This window comes from Bidens hawaiensis, unplaced genomic scaffold, assembly GCF_021521415.1.
Source record: "Bidens hawaiensis isolate Kalapana, Puna unplaced genomic scaffold, B.hawaiensis_p1.1 tig00001336_1, whole genome shotgun sequence".
NCBI classification, from domain to species: domain Eukaryota; kingdom Viridiplantae; phylum Streptophyta; class Magnoliopsida; order Asterales; family Asteraceae; genus Bidens; species Bidens hawaiensis.
This window is the reverse complement of record NW_027491075.1, coordinates 382,809-400,790: the sequence shown is the minus strand read 5'-3', so window position 1 is coordinate 400,790 and position 17,982 is coordinate 382,809. Positions and strand designations below refer to the sequence as shown.

The 17,982-nt window shown below is 39.6% G+C and overlaps 1 protein-coding gene and 1 long non-coding RNA gene across 2 annotated transcripts; both read right to left on the bottom strand.

The window, feature by feature from the left end:
- Nucleotides 1-9,120: 9,120 nt before the first annotated feature.
- LOC143571577 (putative voltage-gated potassium channel subunit beta) lies at nt 9,121-9,732 on the bottom strand. The gene has a single exon (XM_077056966.1). The coding sequence runs from the start codon at nt 9,730-9,732 to the stop codon at nt 9,121-9,123; it is 612 nt and encodes a 203-aa protein (XP_076913081.1).
- A 4,585-nt stretch (nt 9,733-14,317) lies between these two features.
- LOC143571354 (uncharacterized) lies at nt 14,318-15,366 on the bottom strand. The gene is made up of 3 exons (XR_013142082.1): nt 15,046-15,366; nt 14,883-14,955; nt 14,318-14,707 (listed from the first exon to the last, which is right to left on the bottom strand). It is a non-coding gene; the product is annotated as an uncharacterized LOC143571354 (long non-coding RNA).
- Between the last annotated feature and the right edge of the window lie 2,616 nt (nt 15,367-17,982).

Sequence of the window (17,982 nt, the reverse complement as noted above, 5' to 3'; positions counted from 1 at the left end):
GAAGGCTCCAAGGGAAAAGAATACATATGTAATGGACATGAGGTCGACTGAGATGGCAACAGAAGAATCATGTCTTCTGTCAAAAGCAACTGAATCGGAGTCCGAGTTATGGCATCGAAGAATGGGGCATATACATCTTCGAAAAATGAACTACATTGTCAAGAATGGGCTGGTGCTGGGTGTTCCCTTGAAAAATTTCAACTTTGAAGACCAATGTCTATCGTGCAAGAAGGGAAAGCAACACAAGAAATCTCATCACACCAAGAAGGTTAATTCAATAGTCAGTACCCTAGACCTACTTCACATGGATCTCTTCGGTCCCGTGAATGTAAAAAGCCTAGGTGGAACATCATACTGCTTGGTGATAACTGATGATTTCTCTCGATATTCTTGGGTATATTTCCTGAAGACAAAGGATGAAACGGTTCAGTTGGTAATTAACTTGATTACCAAAGTTGAGAATATTATGGGGAGAAAGGTTAAATACATCAGGAGTGACAATGGGACAGAGTTCAGAAACTATCAGATGGAGATATTCTGCTTACAGAAAGGGATAGAGCACCAGTACAGCGCTCCGTATACTCCGCAACAAAATGGGGTGGCTGAGAGGAAGAACAGAACGCTAATTGAAGGAGCCAGAACCATGCTGGCTGATGCTAAACTTCCTGTGGTGTTCTGGGCTGAAGCTGTTGCAACAGCCTGTTATATCCTTAATCGAGTTTTAACTGTTAAAAGATTGAATAAAACATGTTATGAACTTATGCATGGTAGAAAGCCTAACTTGAATGGTCTCGAACCATTCGGGTCCCCGTGTTCGATATTAAAGACGAACTCAAAATTCGGTGAGATAGCCGACGAAGGTATTTTAGTCGGCTATGTTGTTGGGACACCCAACAGACGAGTCTTTAATCTATCGACCAGCAAGGTTGAGGTGGTGTGTAACTCTGACATCACAAGTTACAAATCACCAAAACCAAGCACGGGACCCGCTGGGGCTTTCGATTATGATAAGCTTTTTAAATCTTTTAATTTTCCTTACTTGGATTGTGCAGAAGTTGATGAGAGAATAGCTACGCAGATTCTTTATGATGAGGAAGAAAATTTTGTGCAACGACCGCAGTACGATGAATGTCAACCTTCCTCGTCAACTGTTGTCGACACCCCTGCTGCCTCTACTGAAGACGAATTCTTCAATCCTTTTCACTCTCAACAAAAATCGCCCATTGATGAACTATCTTCGAACCTGGAAGACAATCTGCAAGTCAGTTCGGTTCCGACTACAAGAGTTCATAAATATCACCCTTTGGAGAACGTGATAGGTGATCTGTCTGATGGTGTACAAACAAGACGAAGCTTGAATGAGGACACCTGTGTTTACGCAAGTATCAAAGAAACAGGTATCATTAACGAGTGCATGTACACATGTTTCATTAGTCAGATTGAACCAAAGAACTATCAAATGGCTCTAAAGGACAGCTCGTGGGTCGAAGCCATGCAAGAAGAGTTAGCCCAGTTCGAGAAGATGGAGGTTTGGAAATTGGTTGCAAAACCGAAAAATGTGCATGCGATTGGCACAAAATGGGTTTTCAAATGCAAGGGAGATGAAAAAGGAATAATCATAAGGAACAAGGCAAGGCTGGTTGTAAAAGGTTTTAATCAGCAAGAAGGGATCGACTACAATGAAGTGTTTGCGCCCGTGGCATGATTGGAAGCGATTCGACTATTTTTGGCATTTGCTGCACACAAGGAGATGAAGGTGTTCCAATTAGACGTGAAAAGTGCATTTCTTATCGGTAAAGTCGATGAGGTTGTGTACGTTGAGCAGCCTCCTGACCCAGACTTTCCTGATCACGTGTACAAGCTAAGTAAAGCGCTATATGGGCTACATCAGGCCCCTCGTGCATGGTATGCAACTCTATCCGATTACTTGCTTGAGAATGAGTTTGAAAGGGGAAAAATCGATAGCACACTGTTCGTGAAGAGAAAAGGAAGAGACCTTCTTCTGGTTCAAGTCTACGTGGACGACATCATCTTTGCTGCGTCAAAAGTCGCCATGTGTCAGGAGTTTGAAGCCGTCATGAAAAAGAGGTTTGAAATGAGTGCTATGGGTGAACTAACTTTCTTTTTAGGATTGCAGGTTGATCAGAAGAAAGATGGGATGTTCATTCATCAGACTAAATATGCCCAAGACGTTCTCAAACGCTTCAAGATGGAGGACAGCACTCCATTTGATACTCCAGTTTGCGTCAACCATAAATTGGGTGCTGATTCAGACAGTGATGCAGACGTGGACCCCACCCAATATCGGGCAATAATAGGTTCTTTAATGTATTTAACTGCATCTAGACCTGATATTATGTTTGCAGTTTGTCTTTGTGCTCGTTTTGAGGCAAACCCAAAGGAATCTCACATGAAAGGTGTGAAGAGGATATTGCGTTATCTCAAAGGCAAGCCTAAGCTAGGGTTGTGGTACACGAAAGGGGGAGACTTGGAGTTAGTCGCCTACACGGATTCTGATTATGGAGGATGCAATCAGAATCGGAAGTCGACAACAGGTGGATGTTAGTTTCTTGGAGGCAGATTAGTGTCATGGCAGTGCAAGAAGCAGACCTAAGTCACCATTTCTACCTGTGAAGCAGAATACATGGCAGCATCGAACTGCTGCTCCCAGGTTCTTTGGATACAACAGCAATTGCGCGATTACGGTCTGAATTTCACTCTTACTCCAATTTTCATAGATAACACTGCTGCAATCTCAGTAACTAACAATCCCGTAAAGCATAGCAAAACTAAACACATTGACATCCGTCATCATTTTATACGGTATTGTGCTGAGAAGAAATTGATAGTGCTCGAAAAGGTTGATTCGTTAGATAATTTCGCTGATTTGTTTACTAAAGCGTTTGACAAAACTCGTTTTCAAAACCTTGTTGAGCTAAATGGGATGATCAATCACGAGCAACCGTGTTTTTCGTTTTTACTTTCAAAAAAAAAAAAAACGTCACTATCACTTAGAATTATGTCGGTTGCTTCAGTTTGAAGGACATATCTTCGGATATGTTTGGTCCTCATTTCTACCTGTATAGTATGAGGATAGCCATTAACCAGATGACTGAAAGTGACCGGGGCGGTTTATGATGTGTTTTTATTCTTTCGCTGAAAATTAGTCGTTCATAATTAGTTAGAAGGACACATACTCGTGTGTGGTCGGTCCAGCTGATCCATTGGATCTTCAGGATAGCCGTTTACCTGAAGACTTCGACTTGATCGGGGCGATAGAAGTTAAAAATATTTTTAAATGGGAGATGAAATAATTTTTCAAGTCTACTACTTCGTAAGAAGTGTCTATACAATGTTTAAAAGAAAATTGATCCAACCTTGGAAAGTGATGGACAAACTGATTCTGTGTGCTTAACTAGTGAAGTTATTAGGCCTAAAGGACTTTAGAACAGTCATTGTATGTCATGGTAGCTTTTTATGGTGCGTAAAAGTAGAAGTGATACTAACTAAATCTCCTCGATCTTACGTGGAAACTCCTTAAGAGTTGTGCATGTCTCCATATATATCTTTCCGAATGATAGGCAGAAAAGCGATTACCCAGTCATACACGAGCCCGTGAGTGTTCTGATTCCCGAGAAGATGGTGTGTCAAGAAACTGCAGTGATCCAGATTCGGGACTTGCAGTAGTTTACTTGAAGCTGTGTAAATCTTATTATTTAAAAAAAAATTAAGCCTTCTAAAGCTTATAATGTAATACTTATCAATCATGAGGCAAGAAAGAGAACGGGAAGAAGAGTCTAAAGATCGAAGAATACTTACTATTTAATCAGACACTACGGGTCGAGGTCAACTCGGGGTGACTTGGGGAAAGCCAAATAAGCTTTGAGAATAGATAGGAGGCATCACAATCTCTGATATGTTGCCCATTTAAGTTTTGAGCTTAATTGAACCTAATCCGTATCACAGAAGCGATGAAAACCATACTAAGTTTGTTTACCTGCTTACAACCTGTTTATTTATGTCATAATACAGCTGAACATGGATCTGTGTGACAGTCACTTAATTAGTATGATTCCTGTTCGGATCTTTTCTAAAACGTGGTAGTCCCTGTCGAGACTGAAATTTGATCCCGTGTACTTTATTTCTAAAATTTATTCTACTTATGTCGTTTTATGATTTTATACCTGGTTACTTGGTTCTTGATCGGATCAGTTAACTCTTTAAAGGAAGTTTTAAAAGTTAGTGGCATAACGTCCTAATTATAAGGGTCTGTTATGTAACTTTGTTATCAAGCGAAGTTAATAAAACATGCGAAGTTAAGGGGTAAGCGAAGTTAACCCCAACTTCGCATGTTCATCTTTGACCCTATATAAAGAAAATCTTGGTCAAACCCTTTATACTTTTTCAAAAACCAGCGAACTTAACAAATAATCTCTCGGCGAAGTTAATTCTCGACACACAACTCGTTGTTTTATCTCAGTTTTAATCCAATATAAAGGTGTGTAGGTGTTGTGTAGATGATAATCTATGTCCATTGCATTAATAAGAGGTTGTTTTGGTCCGATACGTGACCCCGTTCATTCGAAACCTCAACACCCGCTTTTCAAACTTGTTATAACGTGGTCGTAATCAACTTGATCGTCTAGATCGTCTTAAAAACATGTTTTATAGAGTCTTCAATCTCCAAATTCACCAACTACACGTCGTTTGGCCGTCTAATCTGTTGCCGCTTCAGATTCAGGCGAAGTTGCAGTTTAGGCGAAGTTATCCTTAACTTCGCCTAACGCTTAACTTCGCCTGTTGATTTAATTGTTTAACAGAATAAGAGGCGAAGTTGTGGTTAGGCGAAGTTATCATCAACTTCGCCTAGCCCTTAACTTATTTTTAATTAACTGTTATCAGGCGAAGTTAAAGTTAAGGCGAAGTTGTTTCCAACTTCGCCCCACCCCTAACTTCGCCTATACAGTATAAATCATAACTTCGCTCATGGTCACAAGCGAAGTTGTGATTTGCTTCGATGTTTCTCTAACTTAGACTGTTTTTGTTGCAGAAATGGCAGCTGTAGCTGGAGCAGGTGGTGCAGGTGGTGATGAAGTGGAGACAATAACCGACAGTTTTTCCCGGGGCATAACATGTACATAACTTTGGACCCGGATGCGAGCGGTGTTGATGTTTTCCGCGAAATCATCACGTTTCTTATCCGCTCGCGTATCTTCCACGCTATTACTACAACACTGCCTATCTCTTTGCCAAACATAGAGGATTTCTGGCAGACAGTGGAATATGATTGTCGAGTCGAGCCCCCAGTTATGCGTGCAACGGTTAACAATCAGGTAGTGCAGTTCTCGTCTGAGCAGATCAGGGTGGCTTTACAGTTTGGGGATGAAACGAGAAATGACCCTACCGACTTCGTGGCTCCATTCAAAGATGGTGCTTTTCTGAGAATGGGCTATTCTGGTCCTTTGGGGGATACTCAGAGACGCAAGGGGTTTTTATTAGACCAATGGCGCTTTCTCATGCACGTGATGATCGTGTGTATGTCGGGGAGAAAGGCTGGTACAGATGGAATGGGTGCGACGATGCAGTCGGCGATGACTGCACTGACTTACAATAAGCGTTATAGCTTTAGTCAGATGGTGTTCTACGAGATAGACCGTCAAAGACGAGCGGTGGCGCGTGAGAGATTCCTGATGTATCCAAGATTCCTTCAAATGATCTTGAATCACGTTGCTCCCACGTTACCTCAGCGCCGCTCGATTAGATATGTGGAGAGTGTAAGCAAGAGAATCTTCGCTCAGTGTAGATCATCAAGTGCAAGAAGTAAGCCTGAGCTCCGTCCTCGACATACTCCATTGTTTGGGTACTTGATCAATCCCGAGTATGTTGCAGCTCGCGGGGACGAGTTTCGGGATCCGGCACCACAACAGGCTGGAGCACCTCAACCACCACCTGAGGTACAACAAGCTTTACCTGCTGCTCCTGTTGTGGCACCGGAGGAAAATGTAGATCTTGAAGCTGCTTTTGGCGGCCAAGGTTTCTTCGATATGGAACGTGTTGATCCAGAGGAAGAGGTGCAAGTCTCGGTTGCACGGGTTACTAATGTGGATGTGGCTATGACAGCTACGAAGGAGACTGATTCTGACTCTTCAAATGATGATGTGAATGAAGCAAGACAGATTCTGATTACTCAAGAAAGAATTCACGGGAAGAGGAAAAGAGACACCTATGACAGTGATTCGGATTTTGAGGAAGATTTACATCGGTTGGTTCGAAGATCGAGAAGAGAAAGAGTGAGTGCAGGTTCGGGAGCTGGTGAGAGCTCAAGGGTGGTTCGTTTCACTCCACCCGCACTGTCCGGTATGACTATGGCCCCTTCATCACTGCCAGTTACAGGGTTAAGCGCCGCGGATGTTCCCGTGGTGACTACCTCATCTTCCTTCGGCATCCCACCCACTACATTCCAGCTCTCGGCTCCGGAGATTGTGTCCTTGCCACCTCCATCTCTTACTCCATCGGAGGTCGTAGCAAGGTTTGTTGAGTCGACAGTTGTTGCCACTGCAAGGTTGTCGGTTACGATACCACCTGCGGTTACGTTTCCACCTGTTTCTGAGGTGCCGGTTACATTGGGAATCCCTCCTCCGTACGCTCAAGACATATCACATATGAGGTTTGATTTCGATGCAACCTTATCCGACTCGGAAAGAATAGTAGCGCTTGAAAGGGTCGTGGCAGAACAATCAAGAGTAAATCTTATCCAGACTCATGCTATTCAGCGCCTCGTTGCGGAGAATCAAATTCAGTCGTCCCTTCTGATCGAGCATGGTAAAATATTTGATGCCTTGAAACAGTTATTGGCATCTCAGGGGGAGACGAGCTGTAAGGGTGACGAGCTGAGGACAAAAAAGAGCAACGATCGAGACGATGATCCCAATGCATCGAAAGGTGCAGGTGGTGAGTTGCCAAGAACTGAACAAGCTATTGGGACTTCCACATCTCAGGGGGAGTCAACGAGTGCAGCTGGCGGTTCAGGGGGTGATGATGTGGTGGTTGTGGATGCTGAGGAGGTGTTAGATGATGACGTTATGTGTGATGATGATGTGTTACCAATGGAAGAGATTGAGAAGATAGGGGCTGAGATCGTGATTGACGATGAAGCGGAAGAAGGAGAGATTGTGGAGGAGAATGTTGAACATGAAATTCCGGCAGTTGAAAAGTCAGATCTGGGTCAAAATACGGAATGTGATGAGACTGAATGGGAGGAGCAGCCAAGATGGAAAGAAGGCTACACTCAGTGGTTCGTAAAGACTAAGAAACCGGCGGTCCCTACTATGTTCAAGAAAAGTTACAACATCAAAGGGTATGCTGAATCGAAAAAGGGGATAATATGCTGGTTATATGATGAGCAGTTGAGGCTTTTTGTGATTAAACGGTATGATGGGGTTCAGTATTTCAAGAGGTTGTTGAGATCGTTGAATACGTTGCCTGAATGTGAAGTGAAGGACTTAGCCAGGTTGGGGTTGATAAACAGGAGTGACGATAATATGGCTAGGATTATTGAGAAGATAGTTTGGAAAGAAAGCATAAAAGAGAAAAAGTTCGAGTTATTAAAGCCGCAGAAGGGAAAGCTAGTTGAAGATAAAGACAGAGGTATGAGAGCTGATGGCAAGCCTTGGATGATAATGAAGTATAAGCCGATCCGGTGTCTAAAAGAAGTGCCGATGAAACAAATGCCCAAGGATGTGCTCAAAGATCTGAAATGGTGGTACGTTGATAGTGAAACAGCTGAAGCAGTGATGGAGGATGAAGATGAACAAGAGCTGATGAGAGTGTATGATCCAATGCACTTAGTGAATTTGTCTCAAGCTGATCTGCAGGTGCTGAACGAGAAAATGATATTTTACATTCCTGCTTGGAAAGAAGAAGCAAAGAAATATCAAAGAGTAGTTTCAGTTTGTGTACGAGAAGGCGTTCATGCTTGAAGATGGAAGATACAAGATTTTTGAGATTACAAGACACGTGATTGAAGATAGAGATATGAAGCTACTGCCAAGGGGGAGTCTGTTGGTACATGATGTCAGTAGTTCAGTATCTAGTGTCTGTAATCGTGTTATTTGGATGTGTATTGATGTTTAAGCGAACTTGTCTCACAAGTTCGCCTGATATAGGCGAACTTGTGGAACAAGCGAAGTTAGTGACAACTTCGCCTAAACATGTTAGGCGAAGTTGTCGTTTGATATATAGGTTAGCCTACGGGTTATTTGAGTAGGAGTTGTTGCAGTACGGGAAATTGGTGATTGTATATCACGTGTTATTAGTTGCAATACAACGTGTTTTTTGAGTATTGTAACGTGTGTTTGCTTGTGTTTAACGTATATCGATTCTACGCTCGTATCGTCTTACGTAGGGATTCCGCACCTACGTAGAACGAGATATTTCCATGTAGATTCGGCTGGGAACCTACATACCGGGCAATAAAACAACATGATTTAGGCTTGATTATAGGCTCATTCTCATATATTAATTTGTATTCTTAGCTAGTTTACAGAGGATTGTCGATCTTGTTTAGGTTATCGTATATATCGTATTGCAATGCATACATTCACTTATACATCTAAAAGGACTTTTAAATTTTTAAGCGTAAACTTTTGACAATGTTTTCATCCGGAAAACGCATTCATAACAAACTAAGTTTTCAACTTCATATATAAGTTTTTAATGTACACTTTAATAATGAAGACATAAATAAGTTTTAAAGTACATTTTATTTATGAAAACATGAATAAGTTTTGAAGTACGTTTTTTGAACATGAAAACATAAGGTTTTGATAAATGTTTTAACCATTAGAGCATATATTTTCCAACTCATTACTTGTCTTATGCATTTTAAACATTGAAACAAAAAAATTTCAAATCAACGCGTTTAAGCATCCATTTAAAACCTGTGAACTCACCAACATTATGTTGACTTTTTAGTATGTTTTTTCAGGTTATTAAAATCAGGAAGAAATTCATGGGCATATACAAGCATCGCATCTCATGTAGTATCACCATGTTAATCAATAGCTATGATTATCCATGAACGTCGCGCGCCCGCGATTATGCTTTGGCGGGGTGTGACAATTATACCCATGTTCGAGTTGAGATACTGTAAGGAATAGTTACTAGAATCGGTTTTATTAGATTAAGTTTCTCGGCTACTGCACACGCATCCTTGATTTTGTATATATCCCACTCGAACACTCCCCGGTGTAAAGCGAGCCCCTCGTTTATAACCCTGTTCATCGCCCACACAATTTCTTCGACCGACATTACCACCTTTTCAACGTTTATGTAGTCTGGAAAATCACAAATTATTATGTCTACGTATTTCAAACCAAGCCGTTTTACCGACTCTCTTGTAGTCTCAATGTTAAACTTTTTAGCAAATGGGTAACATGTAAATGGCTGATCAGGTTGGAGCAGGTTGAGATCGAAGGATATCCTGGTTGTGACTATAACATCTGAACTATTCCATCGCATATCTTCCAAGGCCTTGCCAAGAAGCCTTTCAGCTTCTCCATGACATTGATCGGAACCTGTGTGCAGGAAGTTTATCCCGCCTTGGCGGCATGCCCTGAGTAACTCTTTAGCTCTATCCTTACTCTGCACGTGTTTCCAACCAAATGTTAATTCTGTACCGTATGATACAACCAAAACCCTTAATCCGGTGGAACCCAACCATTTATATTTCATTGTTTGCGATTCTTGTGACGATCTTTGCGGTGATGAGAAATTCCGGCGAGAATTTGGGACGATTTTTGCGGTGATGAGAGAATTCGGGGAGAATTTTGACGATTTTTGCGGTAGTGAGAAAATCCGGAGAGAATTTGTAACGACTTTTGCGGCGGTGAGTATGACAAACCGAAAATTTTTCTTACTTTTTCAGACACTCATCACGACTTGACTCAAATTTTCGGGACGAAAATTCTTTAACATGGGAATGATGTGACAATCGTCAATTTCAGGTTAACTCCGTTAACTCAACTCCGTCAATTCAAACTAAAGATCATTGAATCTATAACGCACACTTCATTACATTTAAACTAGGGTTTAAATGACGCTTAACACTTACTACATGTGTAGTCTTTCGGGAATTGCACCGAAACGCAAACGAGTTGACGCAAACGATTGATGAATAAACGAAAAACGTCAAAACAGTAATTATGTGATAATTATGTGTTAGACTTATGTGTTATGTGATAACATGGTTATAAACGTTAACTCAAGATGTAAACAAGTTAGTTTAAGCTAGGAAAAGTAATACTTAGAAGTGGAGGGGCCAAAGTGTAACATAGATATTATAAATACATCATTAACAATTAACCCCAACTTATTTTTCCTCCCCACTCAAAACCGATCAGCCCCCTCCCTTGGTCTCTCCTTGGCTGCCGTCACCAATACACACACATTCAACCATCAAATCAAGTGTTTGATTGAAGAACTAGGTGCTAGGAAGGTATAATTGATCATCCTTTACATTCTTGTTGCTTGATTTTGATGTTTGTTGGGTTAACCACAAACCCTAGGCTGCCGATTTTGAGTATGTACATAGCTAACATGATTGTTGTTGAATCAATGATGATTGATAACTAGTATTGATGTTGTTACATGTTGATTGTTGTGTCTATGATTTGAGTTCAAACAAAAACCCTAATCTTGTATGTAATGTGAAATTGATGTGCATGGATGGTGTTTATGGAGTCTAGAGGGTTATATGGATGCATGATAGTTCATAGATTGTTATTATGTTGAGTTTGGATGCAAACAGATTCTGGACAGAATGTGTATATGATGTTTAAGTGACTGTAACGAAGTGTAAACGTGAAAGTTGGTTGAGATTGTGGGTACTGAAGTAAACTAGGTTGAGTCTAGTTTCTATGAAGTATAAGTTTGTAATTTTTGGACAAGTAGAAGTTAACTTTTATGATTTTACAAAAACATTGTGCAAAGCTGAGCTGTTAGACTTGATGTTAGGTTATGTTGTAAATGTTATATCTCATGAACTACGAGACCAATTGGGTTGGTTCCACTTCTGGAAGTTGACTCATTGAGTTAGGAACCAAACCCAAGTGGTCTTGCATTTATTGGATTTTTCGTTTAACGGGAATTACAAATAACATTCTGTTGTGCATGAATCTGACTGTTATGAGTTTGCTGTAATGATTTGATGATTGTGAGAAAACTATGAGGAATAAAAATGTAATAAAATATGTTCTGGAAACCTAAGACATATGTGCTTCTGTGATGATTTTTGGTAAATTAATTGAGACGCTATGATCAGTGAATAGTACAATCTTTCTAGTAGGATTTCTGTCTCGGTGAAACTAGCTGCTGAGTTTTGGTGAAAATGCATGAAATATGATACTTGCTAATTTATTATCGTGTTATGACCAAATTGCCCTTGAGGGGAATGATTGCAAGATAATTGTCGTGTTTTGACTAAAATGCCCTTGCGGGGAATAACTGCTAATTGATTGTCATAATTTGACCAAAATGCCCTTATGGGGAATAATGGCTAGTTAATTGTTATTTGTTGACCAAAATGCCCTTACGGGGAAAAATTGCTAGTAATGTACGTTATGAATACATGACACGTATATGATTGCTTACACATGTGATGTGTCACAAAAACACTTGTTAAAGTCACACCCGATTCACGAACGAAACACGAAACATGTTATGTGCATAGGTATTATGTGCCGGGTCTAGAGACTCGATAATATTCCGACACTTAGAAAAATCTCTTTGTTGTTTTAGAACGTTAGAGAGAGTTTTTCGGTGACGCGCATCTTGGTGATTTATTTTGGGAAATTCTTCGCAAACAGTGAGTTTCACTTTCCCCTCTTTAAACTGTTTTTAAACGCTTTTCTTTTGGGGGAGATAACATACTCCACAACGCATTTTAAGATTTTGTTAGTAAATTATATATCACTTGTAAAGGCTAAGTGGCAAACGAAACAATTGAAGTCCTACACATCGAACCGGTTAATATTTGGAATAGCGAGTCACTGTTGAGTAGTACTACTGGGTTTGACAAACCCCACCCAACGCTAAACTCGGCTGGAGGTCGAGCGGGTGTAATTTTGGCTAACACTTACCATGGTCTGGAGGACCTGGTGACAAGGCACTTACTAAACGAGTCAGCTCCGGTGTCGAACACTTAGTAATACTTGTTGTATAGACTAGCTACCTATCGATATATAATTTGACATAACACTATCTGGTAACGCAAAACGCCGTAACATGGTTACGCGAAACGCAAAACGCCGTAACGTGGTTACGCAAAACACAAAACGCCGTAACGTGGTTACGCAAAACGCTTAACGCTGAACGCAAACGCTAAGCGATTTATTTTTATATAACTTGTGAACTCACCAACCTTGTGTTGACACTTTTAGTATGTTATTCTCAGGTAGCCGAGGCGGGCGCGCGGTTTAGGAACATACATTGATTGAAAACGCTTTTGTCCTGCAAACTTATTTTTAACGATTATCTTTGGTTTTAAGTCGTCCTGCGTGACGCAACTTTTGATTAAAGGTTTTTTTTACGCTTCCGCATTTAAATTACTCGTAAACGTTTTCATGGTTTTGAAACTTTATTTTATGGTTTGATTATAACTGATGTTTCCGATCCTGCCAGTTCACACCCTCTAACGATAAAACTCCGTTAGTGGATTTTGAGGGTGTGACAGTGAGAAAACCGGGCAAGAATTTGTAACGACTTTTGCGGTGGTGAGAAAATCCGGCGGTATAGAATATTAGAATGTTTTACTAATTTGGGATTGATCCTTTGAAATCTAAATAGTTTACAATATGACCCCTTTATGTTTTAAAATTGAAAAATAACTATTATAAATATATGTTTGAATTTGAATGATAATGTAAATTAAATATATTATATATATATTACATTTGCAAAGGTCTTTGTGCATAAGAAGTTGTATATCTAGCATTCAAACATGTATACCACTGACTCACCTGTTCTTCACCGCCTCTCTATCACACCTTCAACCCACGTGTGACGTTCCTTTCTCACCATCACCTCAACAAAAAAAACCTTCTGCTCTCGTCTGATAGTGATTTCCTCTTAGAGCTTCGATCACTTTCGTTAGAACTTTTGCGCTGGTCTACCTCTGATCCAGGAAACCATATTGAGTACGCCTATCCTAGTTATTTCATCCCCATTTGCTATTTCAATTGTTACACAAATTAGGTGTTATCTTTAGCCTTGTTTTCTGTTGATTAATATATTGGGCAAAGTTTGATTTCATGAGCAGGTAATAAAAAGTTGTGAGAGAGATATGAAGAACCAAAGTAGCGTGCCATTTGTTAGGTAAAATGCATTTATGGTTTACTTTTTATAAAAGCTTACTCCCATTGTCATTTTGTCCTTATATGTCATGAATTTTATAAACTTGGCAGTATTGCAGTAGCACTAAAAGTCAAGTATTACAGATTATTTCTCGTCTAAAGAAGGAAAAAAAAGAAGTGTTCTTGGAGGAGTAAAGAGTCTGCTATTATGAATGAAAAATAGTTTATATTGATGGCATTTCGAACACCCAAATAATGAGACACCAAGTACGACTCCTTTCTTTTCTATAAAACACGTTGTTAATGTTCTATAAAAGTCATCTCTAACAAAAATATCACTTAATAAATGTATAGATGGTGATGGCACAACTGCAAAACGACGAATGACTTCCAATCGAAGAGGCCCGTAATCTATTTTAATGATAACAAACACACTCTTAAACACAAACAAGTGGAGGTGAAAAGAAACTGAAGTTGTAAAAGACTTTTGGTAAGGCAACATGCACGTCTTAACTACTCCCGCCGCAACTCAGCGGGTCTAAATACTAGATTTTGTTAACTTTTGTCTGAATTACTTATATATTTATTTATTAGATTTACTAACTTTTGTCAAGTTTTATTATCTCTTTCATCATGCAGCTAAAAGCTGATGGGTTAAATATACTTTTCGTTGTTGTCACTAAGGCTTCAAATTTTGTTTGAAATTCAGCTAAAAACTGATGGGTTACATATACTTTTCGATGTTGTCACTAAGGTTTCAATTTTTGTTCTGAAACGAGTAGAAACCAATGGATCTAATGGAATGGTGAGTTTCTTTATCATCTATAATGTAAACTAGTATTTTTACCCGTGCGCTTCGCGGCACGTCACAACGTCTGATCTTATATAAGATTTGTTTTGTCCATGTTTACATCATACAAAATGAAATACAGTCTAGTCGATTATATACATATAAACCTGCTATAAAATCTATTTACAACAAAATAAAATTGGCAACTTTACATGTCATTGTATTGTTTGAAATGTACATTGCTAAAAGAAATGCAGCATAGTTTTATAATGTACATTTCTAAAAGAAATACAGTATAGTATTATTTTGTAAACATGTCATTCTTAGAGTTGCAATAGTTCACATCCTCTTCAAATCTTCACTTAGTGAAGAGCCTTTTCAGTAAGGCTCATGCTACGAACTCACCTTTTTTGGCTTCCCTAAAATAGCATATATTTCAGTTGGTAAAGACTCGCCCCTTGTTTCAGTCCAACGCTATTTGATCATTCTCCATATTCATCCTCTCACTATCCGTTCTCCTCGTCTCCAATTCGTTATCTTTTTTCCTTAAAAACCAATCATAGCTCACCTTCTCAATATAATCAAATAAAGGAGCTGTTATAACTATAAAGAACCATGTTACATGTGGTTGTTTATTTTAAACTTTTGATGCATCTTTTTTAACACAAAATGACGATAAACCAAGCACAAAAATTGAATAATAAACTAATCAAACTTTCAGAAGGTAAATGAACATTCGTTACCTTTAAATTCTTTAGGTGTGACTGAACACGGTTGTAAAGTAACCAATTCGATTCATAAAGTCATGCAGAAACTCTGTAACGAATAGCAAAAGTTGATAATTATTATGCAGCTGGGATAATAATTGAAACAAAACTTTATGCAAGAAAGAAAGATGAGATCTACCTTGTCATGGCTCTTCAATTTTTTTAAGGTGGTGATAAAGTTGTTGAATATGAGCATCCATACGCAGAGGTAAAGTTTCAACACCCTGATTTGAGCTCTAAAATAGACATATGCTAATGTCGTGTTTACACAGTATCTGCTGTTTTTTTAAAGTAGTAGTATTGATATATTTTTTAAGAGATACACTTCATATGATATAACTCCAAGTCTCCAAATATAGATCTTGAGCTCATGCTGCTAAAACAGAATTTGATAAAAAGATATTAAATGATTATAATGAAATCAATAAGTTTTTCATAATTATTTATGTATTTTTGTTGTGATTATCAATCAATCAATCAATCATACCCAGTAAAATCCCACCGACAGCAAAGCTATAGGTAGGGTCTGGGGAGGATGGGATGTAGGCACACCGTACCTCTATCCAAAGGAATAAAGAGGTGGCTTCCAGAGAGACCCTCGGCTCTAAGTACATGTGTATGAAGCAAAATAAAGGAAATCAAAGTTTAACAGTTATATAAAAACTACTACTAATTATAATAATATTAATAATAAGGTCACAGTTTAACAGCTATATAAAAGCTAATAATAATTATAATAATAATAATAATATATGTAAGGGAAATACCATTATGGTATGTGACCTAAATAAGTCAAGTCTAAGCCCTAAGATATTCAATTCTCTCTAAAAATCCTTAACTTCAATTCTACTTCTCCACGAATTCCTATCATCAACCATGTCCTCGGAGAGGTTTAGGTCTATCAAATCATGCCTAATCCTCTCATCCCAAGTCAATTTCGGTCGTCCTCTACCCCTCCTCCCCTCTATAGTAATGTTTTCTACGGATCTAACAGGATTCGTCGACTGTCTTCTCTTTACATGTCCAAACCATCTCAATCTCCACTCTCTTATCTTGTCTGCTATGTTCGCCACCCCTAATCTCTCGCGAAACACAACGTTTCTTATTCGGTCTAGCCTTGTGTGCCCACACATCCAACGTAGCATTCTCATTTCTGCTACCTCCATCTTCCGCACCTGTGCCTTCTTGATGGCCCAACAATCTGTTCCATATAGCATTGCAGGTCTAACTGCCACTCTATAGAATTTTCCCTTTAGTTTAGTCGGGAAACTCTTGTCGCACAATATACCTGTGGCTGCTTTCCATCTACACCATCCTACCTGAACTCGGTGGGTCACATCACTGTCTAATTCCCCATCGCTCTGTACAAATGATCCTAAATACTTGAACTTCGTTACCTGCGGGACCACCTGCCCTTCAATTGTGATGTGTGCGTCTTCATTGTCGTTTATCCCACCAAAATCACAGTGTAGGTACTCCGTCTTAGATCGGCTAATCTTTAAACCTTTTGTCTCTAAGGTTGTTCGCCACTCCTCAAGCCTCATGTTTAGATCTTGTTTTTTCTCAGCAAGTAACACAATATCGTCTGCGAACATCATGCACCACGGGAGAGTCCCCTGAATCGACTTTGACAACTCATCCAAGACTACTGCAAAAAGAAACGGGCTCAACGCTGACCCCTGATGAAGACCTACCTCTACAGGAAAGAAATCAGTATCCCCCATTGGCTCACGGACACTTGTTTCACTCCTGGTATACATATCCATAATTATCTCTATGTATTTCCTGGGCACACTCTTCTACCCTCCAAGCACTCCCAGAGCACCTGTCGTGGCACACTGTCGTAGGCCTTTTCTAGGTCAATAAACACCATATGTAGATCACGCTTCTTCTCCCTATACTTTTCCATTAATCTTCTTAAAAGGTGTATTGCCTCTGTGGTGGAACGCCCCGGCATGAAGCCAAATTGGTTGACCGTAACCTGAGTTTCTCGTCTAAGTCTAACCTCAATCACTCTTTCCCATAGCTTCATAGTATGACTTAGTAGTTTGATTCCTCGGTAGTTACCACAACATTGGGCGTCTCCTTTGTTCTTATAGATAGGAACTGCAACGCTGCTCCTCCACTGGTCTGGCATCTTACCTGATTTGAGAATACTATTGAACAGAGTAGTTAACCACATGACTCCTTCCTCCCCCAGACACTTCCACACCTCGATGGGTATGTTGTCTGGGCCAACCGCCTTAGACCTTCCCATCCTCCTAAGTGCGTCCTTCACCTCTTCTCGTGTGATCCGTCGGCAGTAGCAGTTATTCGATTGTTGTCGTTGAAAGTTTGTGTTGTCATGTTCTTCTTGGTAAGCTCTCCCATTGTTAAAAAGATTGTGGAAGTAGGTTTGCCATCTTAGCTTGATGTCCTGCTCCTTGGCCAATACATGCCCATCTGTATCCTTTATGAACTTCACCGGTCCTAGATCTTGCCTTCTACGCTCCCTGGCTTTGTTGTGATTATGTAAGGCATAATTTTCTATCAACATTGAAAATGTGTTAATAGTCTAAACGTGTCGTGTTAGTCTAAAAGGACTTAAGTATTTGTCACTTTTAACAATGCATATACTATCTTGTGCACAACATACATACTCAAATTTAACTATATAGATACAACAAAATTTGGAAATGAGCCAAGCAAATAAAAGCCCTTAATCATAGATAAAGCTGTGCATTATATCAGAACAGCCAAGTAGCCATATCCATGTAATTAAATTACAGAAAGTGTAGAATACACGATTGGGGATTTTTGGTTCTAAGGCCTTGATACAAAATTCAACTTCTGCAGCAAAATTAATAATCAGTAACTAAATTTGTCAACAGCTACTCGATCTGCCGTACTAAGGGCTTGGAGTGGGGATAGGATGGGATGGCAGAGATGAAAGTTATTTATGATTGTTACAAAACCCATATACACTTAAAATGGGTCACAACACCTCCTTAATCCTTTCTATGTTCTCTCTGGGCACCCACCCTATCACCCAAATTAACAAAACCTAGACCTCAATTCCGGCCAAAATTACTACTCT